This window comes from Bombus pyrosoma, linkage group LG11 (assembly GCF_014825855.1).
Source record: "Bombus pyrosoma isolate SC7728 linkage group LG11, ASM1482585v1, whole genome shotgun sequence".
Classification (NCBI taxonomy): Eukaryota; Metazoa; Arthropoda; class Insecta; order Hymenoptera; family Apidae; genus Bombus; species Bombus pyrosoma.
The window spans coordinates 3,766,970-3,789,416 of record NC_057780.1 but is presented as its reverse complement, the minus strand read 5'-3'; the positions used below and the strand labels follow the sequence as shown (position 1 = coordinate 3,789,416).

The following is a 22,447-nucleotide window of genomic DNA, read 5'->3' as shown; positions in this document are numbered from 1 at the left end:
GAGATAATCGAAAAGCTTGCTGGAATAAAGGTTCGTAAGGTGAAATAACGAATCGATTAAATCGCGTTAGAAATTTTAATTATAATTTTCCAATATTAGCAACGTTCGAATCGATAATCAGATTTTTACGCATTTATGGCAAAATTTGAAGATGCGAAAATATACAAAATGTACATAATATGAAGAAATATATCAAACGCGTCACTGATGCAAAATCCAAATCGCACTTCTTGAGTTTCAGAACGGTAAAACATTCATGGAAACCGTCGCGGAGTAACGTAAAAAGTGGATCGTGCTCGCAACATAGTTACAACGGAATTTTTTCGCTATGTATAACCGCGGTGCGAGCAAAGGAGAGAAAGTACGTGAAACCAGGTTGAAGCATTATATACGCGAGGCTACCTTCTACAAAATCGTTCGATTCTATGTAATAAAAGTTAATTAAAAAAATCTTGTGAACCTAGTGGCCTGGTCGCTTTTCTCTACGGTGGTTGATGGTTTCTTTTGACGCAAATTTCGCTACCGTAGCGTGGTATTCGAGGAATTATTCTAGAATGAACGACACGAAAGAACTGAGAGTAATTATATAAGCAAAAATAAGCCATTAAAAAGAATACAATTATTCTTTTCGAAGCTTTATTTTGGCGAAAATCAAGTTTGAAAATCTGGCTGGCTCCCGATCAAACGCATTTACTGTTCGATGATGAAGAATGGCTCTTTGCTTTAAACTTGCTTTTCTAAATAAGCATTTTTGTGTGGTATTAGAAAATTATATTTAACAAAAAAAAAAAGAACTGTATTAATCTTAATCAATCATCACGTGCAGATTTTTCTAGGCGTTCAATATATTTTTGTATTAAATCTTCAAAGTACAGAAGATAATTTCGATTCTTCGATAACAAGTATTTCTTTATGTTGCGACATTTTGCACTTTTTTCTATTATCTCATTGGCGTAAACCTGCTTTACAAATTGAATATCGATATTTCTTTTGAATCGAAACGAGTGCATGATTAGTATCTAATTTTGAAACGATGTCTGTCAAAGTATGTCATTTTTATTAAAAAAACACCTAAAGGGGATACGACTTTCATGTTATTTTAAATCTCGTTAGATAGAAAATTAATTGTAGGCATGCTGATAACAGTTATACCGATAATTTATGCAATATGAAAAAGTGGGCTTTCTTCTTCCTGTTCTGTTTTCAGATAAGCTTTGAGAACGTATTTGTTGTTTCGTGAATCCAATTTCGGAAGACGTATTTCTTCCTCTCTGTTACAGGCCGGGACAAGCAATGGACAGTAACGTTACCAGAAGAGGAGAGGATAGCGTGGATCTGGTGCATCATAATCGCGTTCGCGGTGCCAGAATTCGGCACGTTAATCCGCAGTACTAGGATATGTATTTTCAAATCGTGGAAGAAACCACCGGCTTCTCACTTCCTTCTTGTCTTTCTCATGGAGACATTCCACGTGACCGGTCTGGCTCTGATGTTTATGGCAGTACTTCCTGAATTGGACGTGGTTAAAGGTGCGATGCTGACGAACTGCGTGTGCTTCGTACCTGGTTTACTAGGTAAGATACGCCATGTTTCACAACATGTTTTGAACTTCAATTTTTAACGCGTTTCTCTTATTTACGTCGGAACTGGTAGAACAGCATGTTTGTTACGTAATTAGCGGAACGAGGTCGATTTGACTGAAAGATGCAAGAGAAAGGTGGATTATGTATTTGGATTAATACTAGAAATACCACACTGATAGAAATCTAACACGTACTTAATCGTGATTTTACATAGAAATTTTATTTTACAACATTTTTGGGCAATTTGATAGTATTACGGAGATTTAAGAATTATTTATGAGCCCTTGGGATTTTAAGATGCTAACGTACCAGAGAGTTTCGAGAGTTCTTCGTTAAAAGAAGACATCACGAAGTTCGATTTATCGATAACGAGGGAACTTGTACTGGATTAAGACGAGGATTTCTTTCGATTGTTCAAGGACTGCTCTCTCGCAATAAGAACAAAGACGAGTCGAAGAGATTTGTTTTGGTGCTGATAGATATTGCCGCGCTCGCTGCTCAAGGAACAAGTTTCTTCCTCTGGCCTTTGCTGGATAGTTCTCGACCCTCGTTATGGCTCATACCACCATCTTTATTCCTGGTTTCGTGCGGCTGGTGGGAAAATTATGTTTCGATACAGAGTCCGATCGGTAAGTATTACGATATCGATGAGACACCACTAAGAAGAAACTGTTATCGAGTGTAAAAGAAAAGCAGAATTTATTCAATTTATTTAGGTATTCAATACGAAATTGAAATTTTCTGAAAAAGCTTCTTTTTACTGTTATAATCGATATCAAGCTATTGATCTGAATCAACCCTTCCTGCTTAATTCTATTCAAATATTACCACAAATAATATATTTACTTTTATTATTATTATACTTAATTACTATAAATTATATGTTATAATAATGAAAAGAAAATATTCCAATATTCAGGATAATTGTAATCTTCCTCGTTAGGATTTGTTCGATCTCTGGGAAGGGTGAAGAAAGAAATGCGGTTGACGAGATACTTCACTTATATGTTCATCTCGGTTTGGAAGATCGTGGCATTTTTTATTAGCACCTTGCTGATACTCCACGTCAAAGGCGAAACAGTTGGCCATTTGTTCACGATGCTGAGTGACGCTTTCGGAAGCCATGACATTATGGCATGGACACAACGAGCTGAAGCCATTGATAAAATCACCGATCTCGCTGATATCTTGGAAATTGGCGACACAGTACCTGTACCAGGAAGCGTAGATACTCCTATATACGTTCTACTGCTGCAAATATTTGGTGCTTACTTTACATACATATTTGGTAAGTATTTGTATTTCCTTTATTATATTTACACCTTCAACTAGATTAAATAATTTTTTAAATACTAAACTGGGCTATGTATCTAGACCATGGATATTTATAAAAACTTACAGTTTTGCAAAGGCAACGTTGGCAAAGGCAAAATTTCACGTTGTCAAAAAAAATTGTTATTAAAGACAAGTTGTTTAAATTAAAAAATTTTATAACAAAATCATGACATGGGACATGACATTATGACAATCAATATTTCCCAAACATTCATCAACATTGTGTGCTTAAAATACATATTTCATTTGCAAATCGGACAAAGAGTCCGATATAAATTTTGTCAATTTGATTTGATTGACACATCGATTTATTGGATTTTTAAACATTGGTCGCCTGAAAAAAGGAAAAACGAAAAATACAATTTATTACGTTTTTTCCTATTCACACGTTGAAGAGAAGGTAGAAGAAGAGAACAGAATATGAATGGTATTTCGCTTGTTTCAGGTAAATTCGCGTGCAAAATTCTGATACAAGGATTCAGTTATGCTTTCCCAGTAAATCTAACAATTCCAGTGTCAATCTCTTTATTAATTGCTGCTTGTGGCTTGAGGAATACCGATCCTTGCATATTTCAAGGAACGATTCCAGATTATCTGTTCTACGAGTCACCGCCAACCCATTTCATCAATGATTTCGTGTCGAAGCAATATGCTTGGGTATGGTTGTTGTGGTTGTTATCACAAACTTGGATTACTTTGCACGTTTGGACACCGAAATGCGAGCGTCTCGCCGCCACAGAGAAACTATTCGTCGTTCCTATGTACAATTCTCTGTTAATCGATCAATCGATGGGTCTAAACAGAAAGAGGGACGACCAACCGGAAGTGAAAGTCGAGGTAATTTACTATAAAACAATTTCAAGCCTAGTGGCATGACAAAATTTGTACTTGTCTTCTTTAAGCAAAGTTTTATATTAATTTTTTACAAAGTTATGCCCTAGGCAAATATCAAATGTACTTCCCAGTTAGGCGATTATGAAATTTTTATGCAGATTTAAGAAAACAGTTCTTTAAAATATTAAAAGGCCATAATTAAAACCTGCAACGTAATTTTACTCGCCGCCATTCTATTTTATACGCTGTTTTTATGAAAAACATGGCAATTATTTCCTTATTTCTATTATTCTTTCTATGGTAATACTAACTATAAAGCTGCATTTTTCTTTGAAAAAATTAATTTTAAATCTTATATGATCCCTTGTCTATAATTAAGAATGAAAAGATTTTTTGGCACTTGCAATGAGTGTATAGGAAACCATTAAAATCTTGTGTACAGTATTTCCAGTGCTTTTCACGAGTTTTCATCATCATTAGATTCTATACTTCTTGATTGGTTTTAATTTCTTAAAGGAAATCCCTTGTCTCAACGCTTAATGTCTCTTCATTCACAGAGAGAACCACTAAGTAACTAGTATACTTTTATCTCCTTACTTCGTCTTTATTTGGAACAGTTTTTCGTCCGTCATAATCCTTAAAAGAATGTTCAATCCTTTAAAAATTAAAACCGTATGCTTCTTTTTAGTCTGATTAAAAATATGAATGAAGTCAACGGAGTAAAAGTATCCTGGTATAAATACAATTTAACAATTTTTATAATTGTAAAATGATAGGAAGCATAAATATCCGATATATTCGGCACCTTAAAATAGAGAACGCGCTAAACGAGATCTGTCTTCTTATTATTCATGGGTCGACTATCAAGTTTTATCGCGTGGAAGTGTTTCTTAATTAAAAGAATACCAAGAAAGATAGAAGGATACTTTGACGTAAAAAGATTTGATAGGGAAGATCTATTTAATAAAAATAAAATTCGTACAAAAATATTCATAATAACAGTATTAGTCATAATGATAGTTTCGTATTAACCAAATCACTTTCTTCGAACAAGAAAATATGTTAAGATTCCAATCTTGAAATTTACTTTCTGTCTTATGGGATACATGTACAAAAGACATGAAGCTGTACGGTACGACTTTATTTAGAAAGGAAAATTTCCACAGACTCTCTTAATATAGACAATTTCACCTTATTTGTTGTTTTGAATCATAATGCTGCTTTATCGCATATTCAGATGATTTTGTTTCGAAACGTGCAGAATTAAATTAATCCGCTTAAAGTTTCTAGTGCAAGTCTTATATTTAAAAGAAATATATATATCTTTTTTACGCATAGCAAAACAAAGTTTTCTATAGGCTCGATTGTTATCGGAAGCACGATCGTTTATATAAAAACATAAGAATTGTATTTTCGGGTAGGATCTGGCAGAAATAGAGAAAGAAAAGGGAGATGGAGATTATGAGACCATATACGAACAGACGGATGGCACGACTACACCTCCGTCGGCTGTAAAGAGCAGCGATCATGTAACAAGAATATACGCCTGCGCGACTATGTGGCATGAGAACAAGGAGGAAATGATGGAATTTTTGAAAAGTATCTTACGTTTGGACGAGGATCAGTGTGCTAGACGTGTAGCCCAAAAGTACTTGAAGGTTGTCGATCCGGACTACTATGAATTCGAAAGTAGGTATCCATATGCGCTTTCTGGCGTTAGCGTTGTAGTCTGCAAGATCTCGATCATTCGAGCACGTTGAGAGACGTTGTTTATTTTTTCAGCTCACATCTTTTTCGATGATGCGTTCGAGTTATCGGATCACGATGAGAACGAACAGCAAGTGAATAGATTCGTAAAATTGTTGGTGGGCACTCTAGATGAGGCAGCGTCGGACGTTCATCAAACACGGATGCACGTCAGAGCACCGAAGAAGTATCCGACGCCTTACGGTGGTCGGTTAGTCTGGACTCTTCCTGGAAAAACGAAGATGATCGCACATTTGAAGGACAAGAGCAAGATTCGTCACCGAAAACGTTGGAGCCAGGTAGGAATTAAAGTCGAATGAAGCTTTAAACGAACCTCTTTGCTTTGACATTTCCATACAACTTTGAAGCTTTAATATTTTTCAAGAATTTATGACTAAGAAATCTTATAGTAGAAGATCCATTAATCATGGATGCATAGCTTTTAAAATGGGTGAAATGGGTGAAGCAGTCGGAAGCAAGTGATAGTTTTAATAATTACAAAGCAATCTGCCATCTTACGATTTGTCAATATCTTCAACCCTTAATCTGACTCTTGCGTCAATTTGATGCATTCGGATAGATGTAAAAATATCAGCATTTTTTCAGCATTGATAAAAAATATTTGCAAATTTAAAGGGTTAAAAATATACACAGTACTCAATAATAATTCAGGATACTCACAGCCATAGTAGTTCAAAATTCATTTATATTTTAAAATTTTTCACATCATTGAATAATATTACTTCGAAACTTACGTTCCAGGTTATGTACATGTATTATTTATTGGGACATCGATTAATGGAATTGCCAATTAGCGTAGATCGTAAGGAGGTGATCGCAGAAAACACTTACTTATTAACTCTCGACGGTGATATCGATTTTCAACCAGCCGCTGTAAAACTGCTAGTGGATTTGATGAAGAAGAACAAAAATCTTGGCGCAGCCTGTGGTCGTATTCATCCAGTCGGTTCAGGTAATCTTCGTCAAACAACTTTCAACCTACGACAGATAAATAAAGTTTTATGTACAATTTTTTTTTTATGATATTAGGTCCTATGGTTTGGTATCAGATGTTCGAGTACGCTATTGGACATTGGCTACAAAAAGCAACTGAGCATATGATCGGCTGTGTACTTTGTAGCCCTGGTTGCTTCTCGTTGTTCAGAGGAAAAGCTTTGATGGACGATAACGTGATGAAGAAGTACACAACGAGATCTGACGAGGCTAGACATTACGTTCAATACGATCAAGGAGAGGATCGATGGCTATGTACGCTTCTTTTGCAACGTGGGTACAGGGTAAGTATTCACAGAAGTTCCCGAAATTATTACTACTTAATCTAGATACTAAATTTATACAGGAAGGCAGTGATTGAAGTTTTTATTCAAATTCAATATTTAATGAAATATTTCTTGATGTCACTTATTAACATTATTCATCGTTTAATCTTACAGGTAGAATATTCAGCAGCCAGCGATGCTTACACTCATGCACCCGAAGGTTTCAACGAGTTTTACAATCAGCGGCGTCGATGGGTACCATCTACCATCGCCAATATCATGGATCTTCTGATGGACGCAAAACGAACGATTAAAATCAACGATAACATTTCTCTTCCTTACATCTCTTATCAAATCTTACTCATGGGTCAGTCAAACTCTCGTTCTACTTTTATTTCTCTATTAATTAATTTCCTCTTTCGGCACTGAAACTTCCATGCAATTTCTACAATCCCAATATATTAATTTCATCCTTCTTGTTTAGAGATTTATTAATTATGAATTAAAAAGTTGTCTAAATCCTTCTTACAGGTGGAACCATTTTAGGACCAGGCACGATTTTCCTCATGTTGGTCGGTGCTTTCGTCGCAGCCTTCAAGATCGATAATTGGACCAGCTTCTACTATAATATTATTCCTATTCTGTTCTTCATGCTTGTATGTTTCACTTGTAAAGCGAGTATTCAGGTAAATCAACTTATAATTAATACTTGTTATACGTGCTTATTGTAAACGAAGAACACAGGAAAAGGACATGATGAACAATTTGAAAATTCAACAATTAATCCTACGTTACCAAAATTGTCTCTTTAATTCGTTATGAGATCAGGTACAATGGCTATAAATGTCATTTGTACACCTTGGTATTTATTATAGCTATTTGCATGCTAGTTAATTATGTCCAAGGATATCAAATTTCGTATCACTTAGTAATACTTTCATATGACTGCGAACGATCGATGGAGACAAATTAAACATGAAGACTACAAAAAGAAAAAAAATATATAGAATCGGATAAACAAGTACTTCATTGAAAAATGAGGACGTGTGTAAATATCTTTTATTGCCAACGTATTTTCAGAAAACTTGAGAAGTTGTCGAGATCTTGGTGAGATTAAGAGATCAGTGATAAAGTGATCTGTCATGTTCCTTCTACCTGCTCTTCGAATATTTGTCGCTTTGATTGTTCTTGCAATTCTTTTTTTTTTCGTGTTGTTGTCTTTCAGCTTCTGTGCGCGCAGATATTGTCGACAGGATACGCGATGATAATGATGGCTGTGATCGTAGGTACGGCCCTCCAACTTGGGGAGGATGGAATCGGTTCACCTTCCGCGATATTCTTAATATCATTATCCAGCTCCTTTTTCATAGCCGCCTGTTTGCATCCTCAAGAGTTTTGGTGTATTGTCCCTGGTATAATATACCTTCTTTCAATCCCATCGATGTACCTTCTTTTGATCCTCTACTCGATTATAAACTTGAACGTCGTCTCGTGGGGAACTCGTGAGGTCCAAGTGAAAAAAACCAAAAAGGTTCGTTCCTTTGTATTGACTTTACCGGACACTTTCTTTTTTCTTTTTCCCCTTGTTCAACTAACTGGACAGTATTTGGTTAGATCATGTTTGTCAATTTTGAGGGATTGTACATTTACCATTATTCTGTAAAACCATCATAGGAAACATGTGGTGGTGGTAAATCAAGATGGCAAGTGCTTTTACACAATTTCACGCGAGCTACAAGCTTTTTCGTCTGCATGTGTACGTTCTAACTTGTTTATAATGACGCAGATACTGAGAGTGACATTATGCTGAGGATACAAGAATTTTAATTCAATAATTCGATATTTAACACTTTTAGAACTGAATGTTTCTTGTTCTCGTTTATCAATTATTGGTACGAATATATAATAAACGAAAAAAATAGTACACGTACAAACGTATAGCGTAAAAAAATTATTATGCCTAAGATTAGCGTGAATTAGATTCAGAAAGATTACGCCAGTATCCTCAACGTATTACCACTATTTTATACAAGATCAAACAAAAATTGGTTTACACGCGTGAGCATTGATAACTGCTAATAATAACAACGGTGTGCCAGGTTTTCGTGGCGGCGATAATAAGTACTCTGTACGGCATGGTGATGATCGCCGTGATCGTTGGGACTGCTATTAACATCGTTCAGGACGGGATAATGTCGCCATCCGCGATGTTCCTATTTTTAGTAATATCTCAGATGATAATAACCGCACTATTGCACCCCGAAGAAATGTATTGCTTACTATACAGCATCATATACTTCATCACCGTCCCATCGATGTACGTGTTGCTTATTTTTTATTCGATCTGTAATCTGAACAACATCACATGGGGTACGAGAGAGGTGAAGACTAAGAAAACTGCTGCGGTAATTATCAACTCAATCTTAATTGAATAATCCACTCTAATTTTAATCATGCTCTTCTTTTCTGTTATTTTATCAAGTGCCATTAATAATTGATAAAATAACAGATAAAATAACATAAGTACCATTAATAATTATGCACCTTGAAGCAAACAGAAGTTAGACTTATCTAACTTATCAACAAAATCCATTTGAAAATTATTGGCTCATAATAGTAATTCCTATCACAAGAATTAAATTATTAAATTCAAATCCGCCACTATGTCAGTATGACTGACGTCTATATTACGGCTAAATCTCACTATTCGATCTATGTATTTTACGTAGATATATACGGCAATAGAGTAAACTGCGCGAGTAAATCCACTTAATTCGACTAAACTATGTAAATGCACTACATTGGGTGGATGCTCAGGTGGGATTACAAAATTAGATTCTGCAAGAACAGTTTCTATCGAGAAACTATTTAAGAAGTTATATAGAAACAGCGAAGAAACAATTTAATTTGTACAACGTTCGAAACATTTCATCGACTTCGTTTTTTCAAATGGATGACGTAAATGCTTCTTTCCTTTTCTTCGAAAAATAAAATAGTTTTACAATTTTAAAAAGATCTATTCGAAGCATATGTTTTTTAATTTGCGCGAACGTATAATACTATAAATCATTGTCTTTTTCGACTTATATCAAGTTCTCTCTCTCTCTCTCTCAATAATTTTTCCATTTATACATTAATAATTCAGGAGTGAAAAGCAACATGAATGAAATGTGTTTGAATTTTCAACAAACGTTCGACTAAAAAATTTGTTTCAAGGTGTAATGCTTCCTAGTATCTGATATTACGTTTGTACATATAACGATAATCACAACTAATAAATTAATAACACGCAATTAATAATTTTTTAATACATTTGCTACTGTCTCATATATTTCTTTAGAAACAGTATTTACTATAATAGCGTTTATGTTCTTACCTTTTATGTATATGACCAAAATTGAAATACGTTACTTGTTTGTCGCTGAATCGATAGGAACTTGAACAAGAGAAAAAGGAAGCCGAGGAAGCAAAACGGAAAGCGAAACAGAAATCTCTGTTAGGATTTCTTCAAAGTGGTGTAGGCTCGAACGACGATGAAGAAGGATCGATAGAAATTTCTCTGTCGGGATTGTTCAAGTGTATGTTCTGCACTCATGGACAGACCTCGAATGAGAAACAGCAGCTGGTTGCTATTGCTGAATCTTTGGAGCAAGTTAGCAAACGCCTGGAAGTTATCGAAAGGTTCTTTGATTTTATATTATTCTAAAAATATATCTTTCACTCTACGCTTTATAAATTCCAATGTTTATTGACTTGGTCGATCATTTCAACACAAGGCCGCAAATCTGTTAATATTCTTTTATCTTTTATTTATTGCCTTCCTATAACCATAATAGTAGTAATTAAATTTCCATCATATCTATTAACATGCAAAACTAAACAATCAATTTCAATTTATACGACGAGTTGAGATGAATTTTTAATGAAATTTCAAATGAGATCTCTCGAATGATCTATGATTATGGCTTATTATGATTTATTTTACATAATCCTTGTCATCTGGTTCTACCGGCTAAATATAATCTATTATACTAAACTAAATATAATATCACTAGCATGATGCTGAATTAGACGTAATAAAAAGTCGTACAAAATGCATTTTTTTGCATTTTCTGCATCGAAAATTTCATAGCTCAAGCCAGAAGTATCTTTTAACAAAACAAAGCTTCTCTAATTCAAAATAATGAGATCTTTAAAGTAATACCGACGATTACATTCAACTTGAATTTAATATAAATCCATTTATCAGAGCCGTGGATCCTCATGGGGTGACAAGTCGACGTCGTGCATCCTCCGTGGGTTCTCGAACAGCCGATCATTTAGGGGCCATTGGCGAAGATCCAGCAGAGGATCAGGATTGTCATAGTGAAGCTGAAACGGTGACTAGTCAGAATACGGAAGGCAATCGCGAAGCTAACAACTTCCTAAGCAGACCTTACTGGCTGAGCGACGAAGGACTTAAAAAAGGTGAAATCGATGTCCTGTCGCTGCAGGAGGAACTATTTTGGAAGGATCTTCTGGAGAAGTATCTGTATCCTATAGACGAGGACAAGGCAGAAAAGGTAAGAAATTTTAATCAAACTGTAGTCATTCGAAGTTTTTGTCTTTTTTTTATTTCTTAAAATTTCTTAAAATTTGAAAAGAATTTTTGTCTATCTTTTCTTTCTTCTATACTTGAGTTAAATTTATATTTTTCGTAATTTTGAAAAGCTTTCTATTCTAAAATTTTGTTCAATGTTTAGAGTAATTGTTTTGGATAAAAAATAAAGTTTCCGAAGTACTTATTGTGCGTAGGACTTACAAATTATTTATAAAATCGTAGAATTTGTTATTTTATCATTTATGTATATATATATCGTTATCAGTCAAGTTTTTAGTATTATTTGTTAATTGAATATGTATAACTAGCGTCGAGAATGTTGCTCGATCGTAGAACTATTAATTCCACTTTATTTATTTCAGTACCTCTCGTGTAAAATTCAACGAATTCAAAATAGATTAAAAAAAGATAGATATTATTTAGAAATTGCGAAGTATAAAAGTAAAAAATTCCGTAAAATATTTGAATTAAATAACTTCGCGAATAACAGAATGAAAATAACTGTTTCAACATTTTTTAAAATTTCTTAATCGATTATTTTTACGGTATTTTTAATTATTATTTCACATAGCATATACAATAACGTTACTAAGATTTTTAAAAATTTTGGAACTTTGCTAGATTAAGATAAAAAAAAAGAATGAAAAATAGTTTGCAACAAAATCTAAAGAATCTAAAGAAATCTTACTGGAAATAACTGAGAGAGTAAACGATTAATAATTTTATGTACGAAATGACGGTTGTTTAAATTTGTCAATAATCGAAGAACATAAATAATCGATCCATGCTACTTGCGTCAGGCACGAATCGCCAAAGATCTAAAGGACCTACGTGACCAGAGCGTTTTCGCGTTTTTCATGATGAACGCCCTCTTCGTCCTGATCGTCTTTCTACTGCAATTAAACAAAGATTTGTTGCACGTGAAGTGGCCCTTTGGTATCAAGACGAACATCACCTATGATGATCACTCCCAGGAGGTAAAGACCGCTCCGTCCACGTCGTGTTGTCCTGCTTCTTAAATCATATCCCCTTTCCCCTAAAACAGCAAACAAAAAAAAAAAAAAAACCCCACGAGCCACATAGCCGTCTTATTAATTCTTTGTTTAGCTTCTTGTAGCAAAACATTTCAAATGCTAAAAGCGTATACTTTACCCAAAATACTAGATTCAAGCAATTAATGATATATCAGTCAAAAACACAAATGAAAGGAGTGTCGTATATAATAATGAATATCATAATGGAAGAAAATATTTTTGTAAAACCAGAGGAAAAAGTAAAAAAGGAAGGTAATTTAAAAGTATACAAAATTTATACACGATGATTCAAGTCAAGCATTCAAATTGTTTTGCAGCAAAAACTCGTAATAGCGATTTTTATATTTTTCCTTATCGCTTGTTAAGAAGCTTTTTAGAGGATGAGAGTTTGCTTGAAGACCTAAATGATCACGGAGAGGATCCTCCCTCGAAAGAAGCCGATGGATCAACGATCGACCGGACGGAGCGTATTTTTCTTCATATCTTTGCTAATCTGTGCTTTTTCTTTTGTTTCTTCCCTGGTCCACGACAGACTCGCATTGCCGCCGACCTAATTGAGCTGCGGAACAAGAGCGTGTTCGCGTTTTTTATGTTCAATGCGTTGTTCGTTCTGATCGTATTCTTGCTCCAGCTGAACAAAGATCAGCTGCACGTTGTCTGGCCACTCGGCGTCAAGACGAATATCACCTTCATCGAAGAGACCTCGGAGGTATCTGGTAGTGTTCTAAACGAAAAACAGAGATGCTGTCTCACTGATGCCTCGGGAGACTAACACATCCGTGTGCTCCGTTGCTCGTATTTTATCTTTTCTGTTCTCTCTCCATTTTCTTTCTTCTCGTTTTATTCCTACGTTTTCACTTTTCTGACAATGACGTTTAAATTACGGGCCTCTATTTTACGCGTCTTTAAATATACGAATACGAGTGCAATTAAATTATTTCCAATCCACGTAGTTTTTAATACGCACGTACCCATACAATTAATATTTTCCTGTTTTAATCTGTGTAGTTTTTAGTATACACGTACGCGTATATTAAAAATTATGCGGATTAAAACACGAATATATTAATTACACGTGTGACTTTGATACATGTTTAAAATCTTCAATTTACATTCGTCGTTATTTGTCGATTTGATAGCGGCAATGAGTGAGAATCGAACAATTTTGCGCGATGACGGAGTCACGTAAAGGAAGAAGAGAAAGGGTCGATTGAATCGTCAGATTGAAATTCCAGCGTGGATCCTTCGGTTTTTCAAATGATTGTTTCATTCTCATTTCAGAGATATCTTTTTTTTTTTTAGTGTAATTTTAGATACATTTAGAATGAAAGTTTAGAGCTTCTATTTAGTTCTAATAGAATTGAGCTTGCGGTTGCGATACTTTTAATATTTTCTCCTTTGCCTTCTCTAGTTTAGATTTCAGGCATAGAGTATTTACTTCGTGAGCTGCTTCTTTTGTCAATTTAGATATTTAGCAATTTCTGGTTTTATTATTCACATATGATCGATTTAATATTTTCATCGCCCTAAAATTATACACTTATGAAAAATTTGAATAAAATAAAATATTTGCATTCAGTATCTATAACTAAATTCAATTCCAGTCTAAAAATTCTTATTTCTTTTTAAAAATTACAATTTTCCATGATCTGAATCCAATTCAGTCTAATCGAAATTCAAACGGTGGAATCGCCTGAATGAATTTTGCGTTCAAGAAACATAGAAACAAACTTCGAATCCAAAGAATATAAAAATGAATTTTCATTTTTTCTCGAAGAGGAATAAAGAAATTGCTAAAAATCATGAAAAAAAAAAACGACACAACTAGTATACAAAGAAAGGGATCGCAGTTGAATAGTGAGCATCGGAGCACGCTGGAAATGGTATACCCGGTGATAATGTTGCACTTACTGGGACATGTCTGTGTTTTGTCAATAACGTGGATCATGAGCACGTGGCGAGTTACCATTAACATGTTTGCACAGGTACTCCCGAAGCGTATGGAAAAGCTGGGGGCACTATCAATCAACTGACTCGAAACTAGTTAACTAAGTCACAAATAACATCGATGCCTTGTTATTTCAAATCCCATTATCCTTTCTCGTTATGTGTACGTCTACTTTCTTTTAGTACCCGTAAAAAGTAAAACGATATGGTGGCCATCGAGCGTGATCACTCAGATCACTCGCACCATCAAGTTTCCACCTTGACTAACATCGATATTCTTCTTGATTAACGTTGTCGAAGTCCAGAGAACAAATGTAAAATCACACGTTACTTTTATTTTGAATATTAATAGATCACATGCGTATACTTGTGTAAATCATATTGGAAAATTAAATTGAAAAGAATTCTAATAAGTAACGCGTTGAATAGAAACAATATTGTTGAATTTAAGTAACATTCGAATATTATCTTTTATTCAGTTAAATAAAATTCCTATAATTTTCCTAATTATTTTTTCAAAGTTCTCTTAGCTTCTATACACCTTTTGGCTCTCTCGTGATTGTCTATTTTCCCGAGGCTCGAGTTACAAGTTTTGTTTCCTGTTCTTCAATGGACAGTAGCACGTGCACGATTTGTGGGTCACGAAAGAGTCGAAAAAGCACCTTTGAACATGTCTCTTTTTTTTTCCTCTCACCTGGTTGAATACGAACGAGGGAGAAATTGTTAAGCAGATTTTCACGTTTTTTATGTGTCTAATTTTGATAACGCACTGCTAGGTATGGCAGCAGAGGAGCACCACTAACGAGTTACCGTCAATGTAACTAAACGGTGGCTTATATGTGTATACATATGTGTCTCGAAAAATGATTTTTAAACTGTATTTCCCGCGGTGATCCTGATCGTACGAACGAATAGCTGACATGAGAATGATTGAAAAATGGAACGATAGAAATTTTCCAATTAGTACCTTCACAAATTTTCCAATAAATATTTTTCAACGCTATTTAATAGAAATATTCATTGAAATTAAGATTAAAAAAATTGGAAAGCATGACAGAGTTTTTATTAAGCACTTGCCTCCTAACAGCTATCGCTATGTACGTTCAGGAAATTAATAATTGTTATTTCATTACGAATTGCCAGTCATAATTACATTTTGTATTTCACCGTATAAGTGGCTGAAAAGTATATGGAGGCCTGAGAATCATAGAGTTATACGTTAATTCCGCTATTTGGCATTAAAATAGCGTTCTGTGTTTATTATTAGAAAAGACTCATTATGCTTCATCGAGTCGTGAAAACTTATCGAAGCAAAGAATAAAGTTATAATTAGATCGTGGATGTTCGTGCACGTTTAAATTTGCGTGAACGTAATTAAAAAAATAAAAACTAGATAGGAATTTCTTTCGTCCTTTCAATATTATAAACACACTTATGATATTATAAGTAGCCTTATTTGGATACTTCGTGTATTCTTGGATATTATATTTATTCTGTACATTATTGTTTATTTAAATTATCCATAGATGCATAAAAATCCTCAATTTAAATGTAACTTAATTATTAAGAATCTATAGGGACGGTATCCTTAAGAATCGAGAGTATGTGATTAAATCCAAATTTCCAAAATCTTGACGTACATCACTATGATTTTTAGTTCGCTATACATATATTCGTAATGAGGTAACAACGAAATACACATTAATGAAAATTGTAACAACTGTGAATCGTTTTATGTGTTCTCTGTTTGCCACTTTATTTATATTTTGGCTTGTATTACGACTAATTTATTAATGTCTTCTCTAACAATGAACGTATTTCGTAGGTACACATTACGAAGGAGTACCTACAACTCGAGCCTATCGGTTTGGTGTTCGTGTTTTTCTTCGCATTGATATTAGTTATTCAATTCACCGCGATGCTGTTTCATCGATTTGGCACGTTCGCTCATATTCTAGCCAGCACCAGCTTAGATTGGTACTGTTGCAAGAAGGTGAGTGTTATCTACAATTGTTGGCGATAAAATTTTACTACAATTAGTTAGTATCAAAGATTTTCATTGTTCACATTATTCACGTCATTCTTTCCTATTAGTAATTAGTAATAGCTCCTATACAATTTTCCATTTTATTTTTTATTTTTTATTCTCATTTTCATAATGTTACAGTTGAATAACGATTTGATGAAATCCCGAATAATTATAATCTTTGATACAATTTTTAATACAATCTGTGATTGTAATAGTAGTATAATCGTTTCTAAATCTTTTCTGTTTAAATCACCAGACCAAGGATTTATCGGAAGAAGCGTTATTATCAAAACACGCGGTGGAGATAGTCAGGGATTTGCAAAGATTAGACGGTATGGAGGGTGACTATGAGGAAGGCAGTGGCAGCGGCCCGGGCAGAAGAAAAACCATAAGAAATCTTGAAAAAAGCCGAAGAAAAACACAGGCAATCAATACGCTTGATGTCGCTTTTAGACAGCGATTCTTCAGTATGTCAGAAGGCAATGGTGTGTAAGATGTTCGTGCGAAATTTTTGCATTTATCATAAGAAGCTGATGGATTGGAAACTTAAATCGCGAAATACTTTACGACCTTCTTATAAATACAAAGATGCAAGAAATGAAAAAGTAAACTAAGTACTTAATACTTGTTTGCGATCTGAAACTTCCTTTCATGAGTGCAAGGACAAACTTAAATTAGAAAAAGAAATGAAGAAAGATGAAATTGTGACATAATTATTTATTTTATTTTTCTTATTTTTTTGTTTCTTATTTCAAGTAAAACGTATCCAAATCTGGTCTTAAATGGAACAATGTCTCAGTTTATGATATGTACATGAATATTTTTCGATTATGCGTATACTTTTATTTACATACTTTTATATATACAAATGTTTTAATATTTGTATATCTAATGTTATATATATTTTAATATTTCCACATGTTTCTGTCTCTTCAGCTATTTTAAAATATGCCATGTAATATATTAAGGAAATTATGCTAGTAATGTCTCGACTTTAGGATGAGAATGTTCGTTGAATAATGTTTCAATTTAGGTCTGCCGAGGAACATGTCGACAAGAAGATCTGCAAAGGCTTTTAAGGCATTTGAGGGGCGCAGGAATAGCATAATGGCGATGAGGAGGAAGTCGCAGATGCAAACGTTAGGAGCCAATAACATTTACGGTGTGGCGGGCAATCCTTTAGGGATACAAGGTCGTCCCTCGAGAAGCAGTCAGATTTCTATAAAAGACGTGTTCGAAGGACACGCTGGCCACACGAATTCAGCCTATGAACCTGACGAAAATACCGGAAGTAGCCTCAGACTTCACAATTTAGGTCAGAGCACGTGGAGAGATGCGAATACCAATATTTAATTGAAACGAATGAACGTAATTCGAACAAATTCTTCACGGACGTACGTAATTGTTGGAAAATATTAAAACTGACGAATTTCTTTACTTTATATCCTTATATGAAAATATTTGTTGGATGATCAACGACGATAACCATCACATATGTTTCACGAAAAACGAGAAATGGCTACGCCTCCTTTGCTAAACATCACAAGCAATAAAATCGATTCCCATTTAAATTATAATATTATCACGCATTTAAGCGCTTCGTCTAGCAATTGTCTGTTAATCATCTGACTCTATATGACGTAAGAGCGAATAGAAAAGTACGAAAAGACTGCCTTCGAGTAGACTAATTTATGATGAAGTGAAATGGAACAGGGCCGTCTTTAAACTCTCTATTTATTTATTCGAAGAAAAAAGTGAACAAAGTTCCCTTCTTCTCTGAACGATAAAGAACAACGAAGAACAAAAGAAAAGAAAATTACATAAGAATAGAAACTAGAAATTTAAATATAATAAGTTAGGGACTTTAATAGAATTAGATATAAATATTTGTTAAATTTTAACGAGTTAAAGATAGTCCTGAGGAAGAAAACGTTTTTCGTCTTCATTTTTATTCTTTTTATTTTATTTCTTTTTTTTTTATTCGCGCTTAGATATTTAAGATAAATGAACTGACCGGTGAATAACGATATTTGTTAGTACAGCTACTGCCGTACGATGATTAAACGGTTTTAGAGAATAATTCTCCGTTTAGGTGTTAATTGAACGTAATAACCCTGTTAGCTGGTGTCGTATCAAACGAGTGTGACAGTAATCACAACGACGACAACGCTTACACTTCTTTCGTTCTTGTAAACGTGATATACCGCCGTTTATATAAATATACTTATTGTATTTAATAGATATACAATTCTTTTTGTACATATCGCGTGCGTACGTGTAACGTTAAGCGTGTAGAAAAATCGTGTTGGTATAAACATAAACGAAATAAAGTTCGAACAATCAGCACTCATCTTCGAATTCATTTCATCCAATTGTTCTTCTTACATAGCGCAATTCTACATTCTTTCCTGTACTTGAATAAATTGCATGCTGCATATACATGTATCTTTGGCTGGTGATTTAAAAGTGGGAGATGGATATGAAATCATAATATGAAAATGAAATCATAAAAGTGTTTAAAATTATTGACCACGTTTGCTGGCGTTTACACATTTCTAAAGTTATTCTGCAACGTTTTAATAATGATTTCTTATAAAACATGAGGAACGATTAATCGGTTAGAATTTTGCATTCACGTCAGGTGACAATTTAAAATATACACAAAGTTCGTAGAGAATATTTTACAATAATTAACGATTATGTTGAAAATATGAATAAAAGTTGTCTGTTTTGAATTTTATTGAAAAAAATACTATCGTGTGTCTTAAAGAAAATACGTGATTTCAAAGGCATATACAGATAGTACGAGACAGATTTGGAACGAGTTCAGTCTCGCCCCCGGGGCGAGCCCGATTTATCGGCTTTTTGGCAAGATAAAAGATGCTCACAGATTCTATCTCACTTCCTTTGGACGCATATTGAACAACTTTGTCGAAAACTTCCCCTCGCTTGCTCACCTAGCGTACTTTATTTATGACGACACGAGGAAACTCGAACAAGACAGCAGTCTCGCGGATGAATCTCGCGGGTTAGCTTCTTATTATCTCTACATAACTTTGAAAAAATTATTAAACAGAAAGAGAGAGGAATTATTAATTTCATATACAACGTAGCAATATTTTAAATAATTGCAAGAAATATATACATTGCAATAAATGTATATGTAAATTAAACAAAGAGGAACAGAGGGAGAGAAAGAGAGAGAGAGAGAGAGAGAGAGAAACATTTTTATGACGTGCCAGCTTGTCGTAAAGCTTCCGTCATGCACATGACGTAAGTCGCCATCAAGTAATCGTTAATGGTACGTCGCATGGTCCATCCTTGATAAAATCCTTCCGGAGATAGCGCCCAATTCGCCAGGAGCAGAGGATAATTTGCTACTACAGCGTAATTATTACCTACCGTATACCTGAATATCATGTCGAGAACTTTGAATTAATTGTCAATTTATATACATCAAACAGTGTAATAATATAATTTATAATTAATTTGCAGGTAAAGAAAACTGCTGCACTTACGCGAAACTTCCACCAAGAATTACCCAATTGAATATGTTAAGCCTTGATTCGTAGGTTGCTTTCGTTTCACTTGAATTATCGTAGAAACGCGACATTTCCATTTCCTGGAATTAAAATTCCAACACATGGTTCAATCTTGAAATATACTTTATGTATACCCTGCAATCTTTTATTTAAAAAAATTGTCTTTAATTTAAACGAAATTTGTCTAAATAAAAGATGAACACTACAGCATATATTTAAAATCATTGTATCTTTCAAATAATGCATCGTGGAATTTTTCAAACGACGAGTTAATGCGAACGTTTAAATTGCTGAGGAAATCTCGCGTAATATTTTATGAAACTACCTCTGTCTGTTTCTTCTTTATTCTGTACAGTTTGAACAAGTCTAAAATTGATAAGCTGGTTACAACACAGGCACCGAGCGCGTAATATCCATGACAGGAGTACAAAGAATAAATTAAGCCGGCCATGCTCAAGGTTCGAAAGATCTCGTCTACAATATTGAATCGTTCTTTATTCCTTTCTTCCTCGAGCTGCATCATAAACGGATCAAACGCTGAAAAATACAAATTTATTGATTTTCGATTAATTGACTGTAAAACAATACACAAAACTGATAAGCTACTTACTATAATCCTTAAAGAAAAGTTTGTACACAAGAACGATCAATGATCGAGAACCAATCATAGCGATACTGGCACAGGCACACGCAACATGTGTTAATAATTTCGAATACTGAGCGTAAGAGTGTCTTATCAAGATGTAAATTGACGAACCGCATGTTAGCGTTAGATTCGTGCACGAAAAAATAGACTCCAATATCATAGCATAGCTTGCATTAAATAGAAGCAACGATTAATTGATACATCTGTACATATATTAATATATGGTACGATTAAATATTTAAAAAAGTTGAAACACATTGAACGATGAAAAGTAGCACAAATAATTGTCATTAACCGATGCCGTTCGTATTGACATCGAAACACGATTAAAGGTAAATGTCACTTTTGTTTTTTATTATATAAGCTCTCTATTATTAACCTTAATTGCTCGTTACTCGAACGAGAATAATTTAAATAGCAATAGAAAAATATTTCCTATTATCTCACATACCATTCAATATTTTATCGTTCGTTGAAAATCGCTACTACATATCGTATCATGGATTGTGTATTATTTTTAAAAGCGTGTCGATACACGCAACGAAACTAATTAATTCAGAAATCGAAAATAATCGATGGCACACGCGGTCGAACCATACCATGACGAAATTAATTACAGTACTACGTTCGCGTGACAGTTCGTTTGACACGATGATACGCGACAGGATTGATAAGCATGCGTTAGAAAAGTGCGAGAATATCAATGAACGTGCGTGATATGACGCTATGCAAAATATATTTCTCATTGTGATTTGTAAGTTGATTGCGATGTACATGACAATAGCAGCAGAGAAAGTACGTGCAACTGTCGACATCACTGAAAATATTGATAACCATCCCGTTTACAGTAACAGTAACAATAGAGCTATTATAATGGAAGATAATACTGTAAGTACATGCAAAAAGTTTCGTCGAACAATTCAAAAGCGTTGCCATTAATATTTAACAAAATAAAATGTTATAATTTTTTATTTGGTAATTTCGAGAATACTTAATACGTCACGATCATAACCAATTGGCAATCGCTGTTAAAGATTACTGTCACGATCGAATCGTTACTGTCACTAAGAATATTAATTATAGAATGTTGATTATAGAACGTTAATTTTTATGCTACGGAAACAGTGAAAATATTGCAAGAAGATATTATAGTAAATAACGAACGAATGAACTCGTATCATGCTGAGTGTACCGATTTATCAGCGATCCTCGAACAATGGCGGAGAAATATTAATTTACGGAATAATAGCAGTACAGTAGAAAAAAATTTCATTCGGATATCATCTAAGAACGATTTAGATTTAGTAAATATCGAAGGGATACGGTACAAATCGAAGTCTGTTCCTATGAAGGATCACGAAGTCAGTTATCCTTATCCTTTCACAGATTATATTCATCCCCGATTTTGCGCCGATTTTTCACCTATAAGTACTTATAGAAAGCCACACCATCGGCTTGTCAGGAATCTGAAATCAATTCCGGTTAATCACGAATCGAATTTAAGAGGCGATCGTGAAAGAACAAAAAGGGCAAGAAGATGGTTAAACTCGTTCTTTCGTGGCAAACGAAAAAAACTGAATCAGAGTTCTTCGATCGACGAATATTTTAAGCTAGAAGATCAATGGAATAAAACGCATTTATTGCCGAGATTGGTAGAAGCATCGCAGGCGCAACGAATTATCAATGAAACGACATCCGGTTCACCCTCCACAAGTCAAAATTTAAATCTATATCAAATATTGAGATTACATTTGACCCCTAAGAAAACTACAGCTTTCGTTAAGAAAAGGAGAAAAAGGAATTTTAGGAATAGAAAAGACATAGGTGAGAAAACAACGAATACTTATGAAAACGAAATCCATGCGTATTCG

General features: G+C 34.2%; 2 protein-coding genes across 8 annotated transcripts in view; one reads left to right on the top strand and one right to left on the bottom strand.

Annotated features, from left to right (window-relative positions):
* The window catches only part of LOC122572528 (chitin synthase chs-2), a 43,264-nt gene extending 24,530 nt beyond the window's left edge, over positions 1–18,734 (top strand). For 4 of the 7 annotated variants that reach the window (XM_043737572.1, XM_043737576.1, XM_043737575.1 and 1 more), the window contains 17 exons: positions 1,281–1,574; positions 2,003–2,212; positions 2,527–2,871; positions 3,364–3,755; positions 5,174–5,441; positions 5,535–5,797; positions 6,261–6,471; positions 6,549–6,796; positions 6,953–7,145; positions 7,310–7,464; positions 8,878–9,183; positions 10,212–10,459; positions 11,028–11,340; positions 12,179–12,355; positions 16,185–16,352; positions 16,645–16,873; positions 17,422–18,734. In XM_043737572.1, coding sequence (XP_043593507.1) covers positions 1,281–1,574; positions 2,003–2,212; positions 2,527–2,871; positions 3,364–3,755; positions 5,174–5,441; positions 5,535–5,797; positions 6,261–6,471; positions 6,549–6,796; positions 6,953–7,145; positions 7,310–7,464; positions 8,878–9,183; positions 10,212–10,459; positions 11,028–11,340; positions 12,179–12,355; positions 16,185–16,352; positions 16,645–16,873; positions 17,422–17,741 — 4,340 coding nt within the window. In that variant the 3' untranslated portion in view covers positions 17,742–18,734. Of the gene's footprint in view, positions 1–1,280; positions 1,575–2,002; positions 2,213–2,526; positions 2,872–3,363; positions 3,756–5,173; positions 5,442–5,534; positions 5,798–6,260; positions 6,472–6,548; positions 6,797–6,952; positions 7,146–7,309; positions 7,465–8,003; positions 8,310–8,877; positions 9,184–10,211; positions 10,460–11,027; positions 11,341–12,178; positions 12,356–12,944; positions 13,122–16,184; positions 16,353–16,644; positions 16,874–17,421 lie in introns of all 7 variants that reach the window. The other 3 variants (XM_043737574.1, XM_043737573.1, XM_043737579.1) reach the window with 3 other exon arrangements.
* Positions 18,735–18,850: 116 nt separating this feature from the next.
* On the bottom strand, positions 18,851–20,736 carry LOC122572541. The gene is made up of 4 exons (XM_043737606.1): positions 20,541–20,736; positions 20,256–20,467; positions 19,907–20,010; positions 18,851–19,797 (listed from the first exon to the last, which is right to left on the bottom strand). Exons 1-4 carry the CDS (start codon positions 20,734–20,736, stop codon positions 19,617–19,619), a joined length of 693 nt encoding a protein of 230 aa, XP_043593541.1. The 3' UTR covers positions 18,851–19,616.
* Between the last annotated feature and the right edge of the window lie 1,711 nt (positions 20,737–22,447).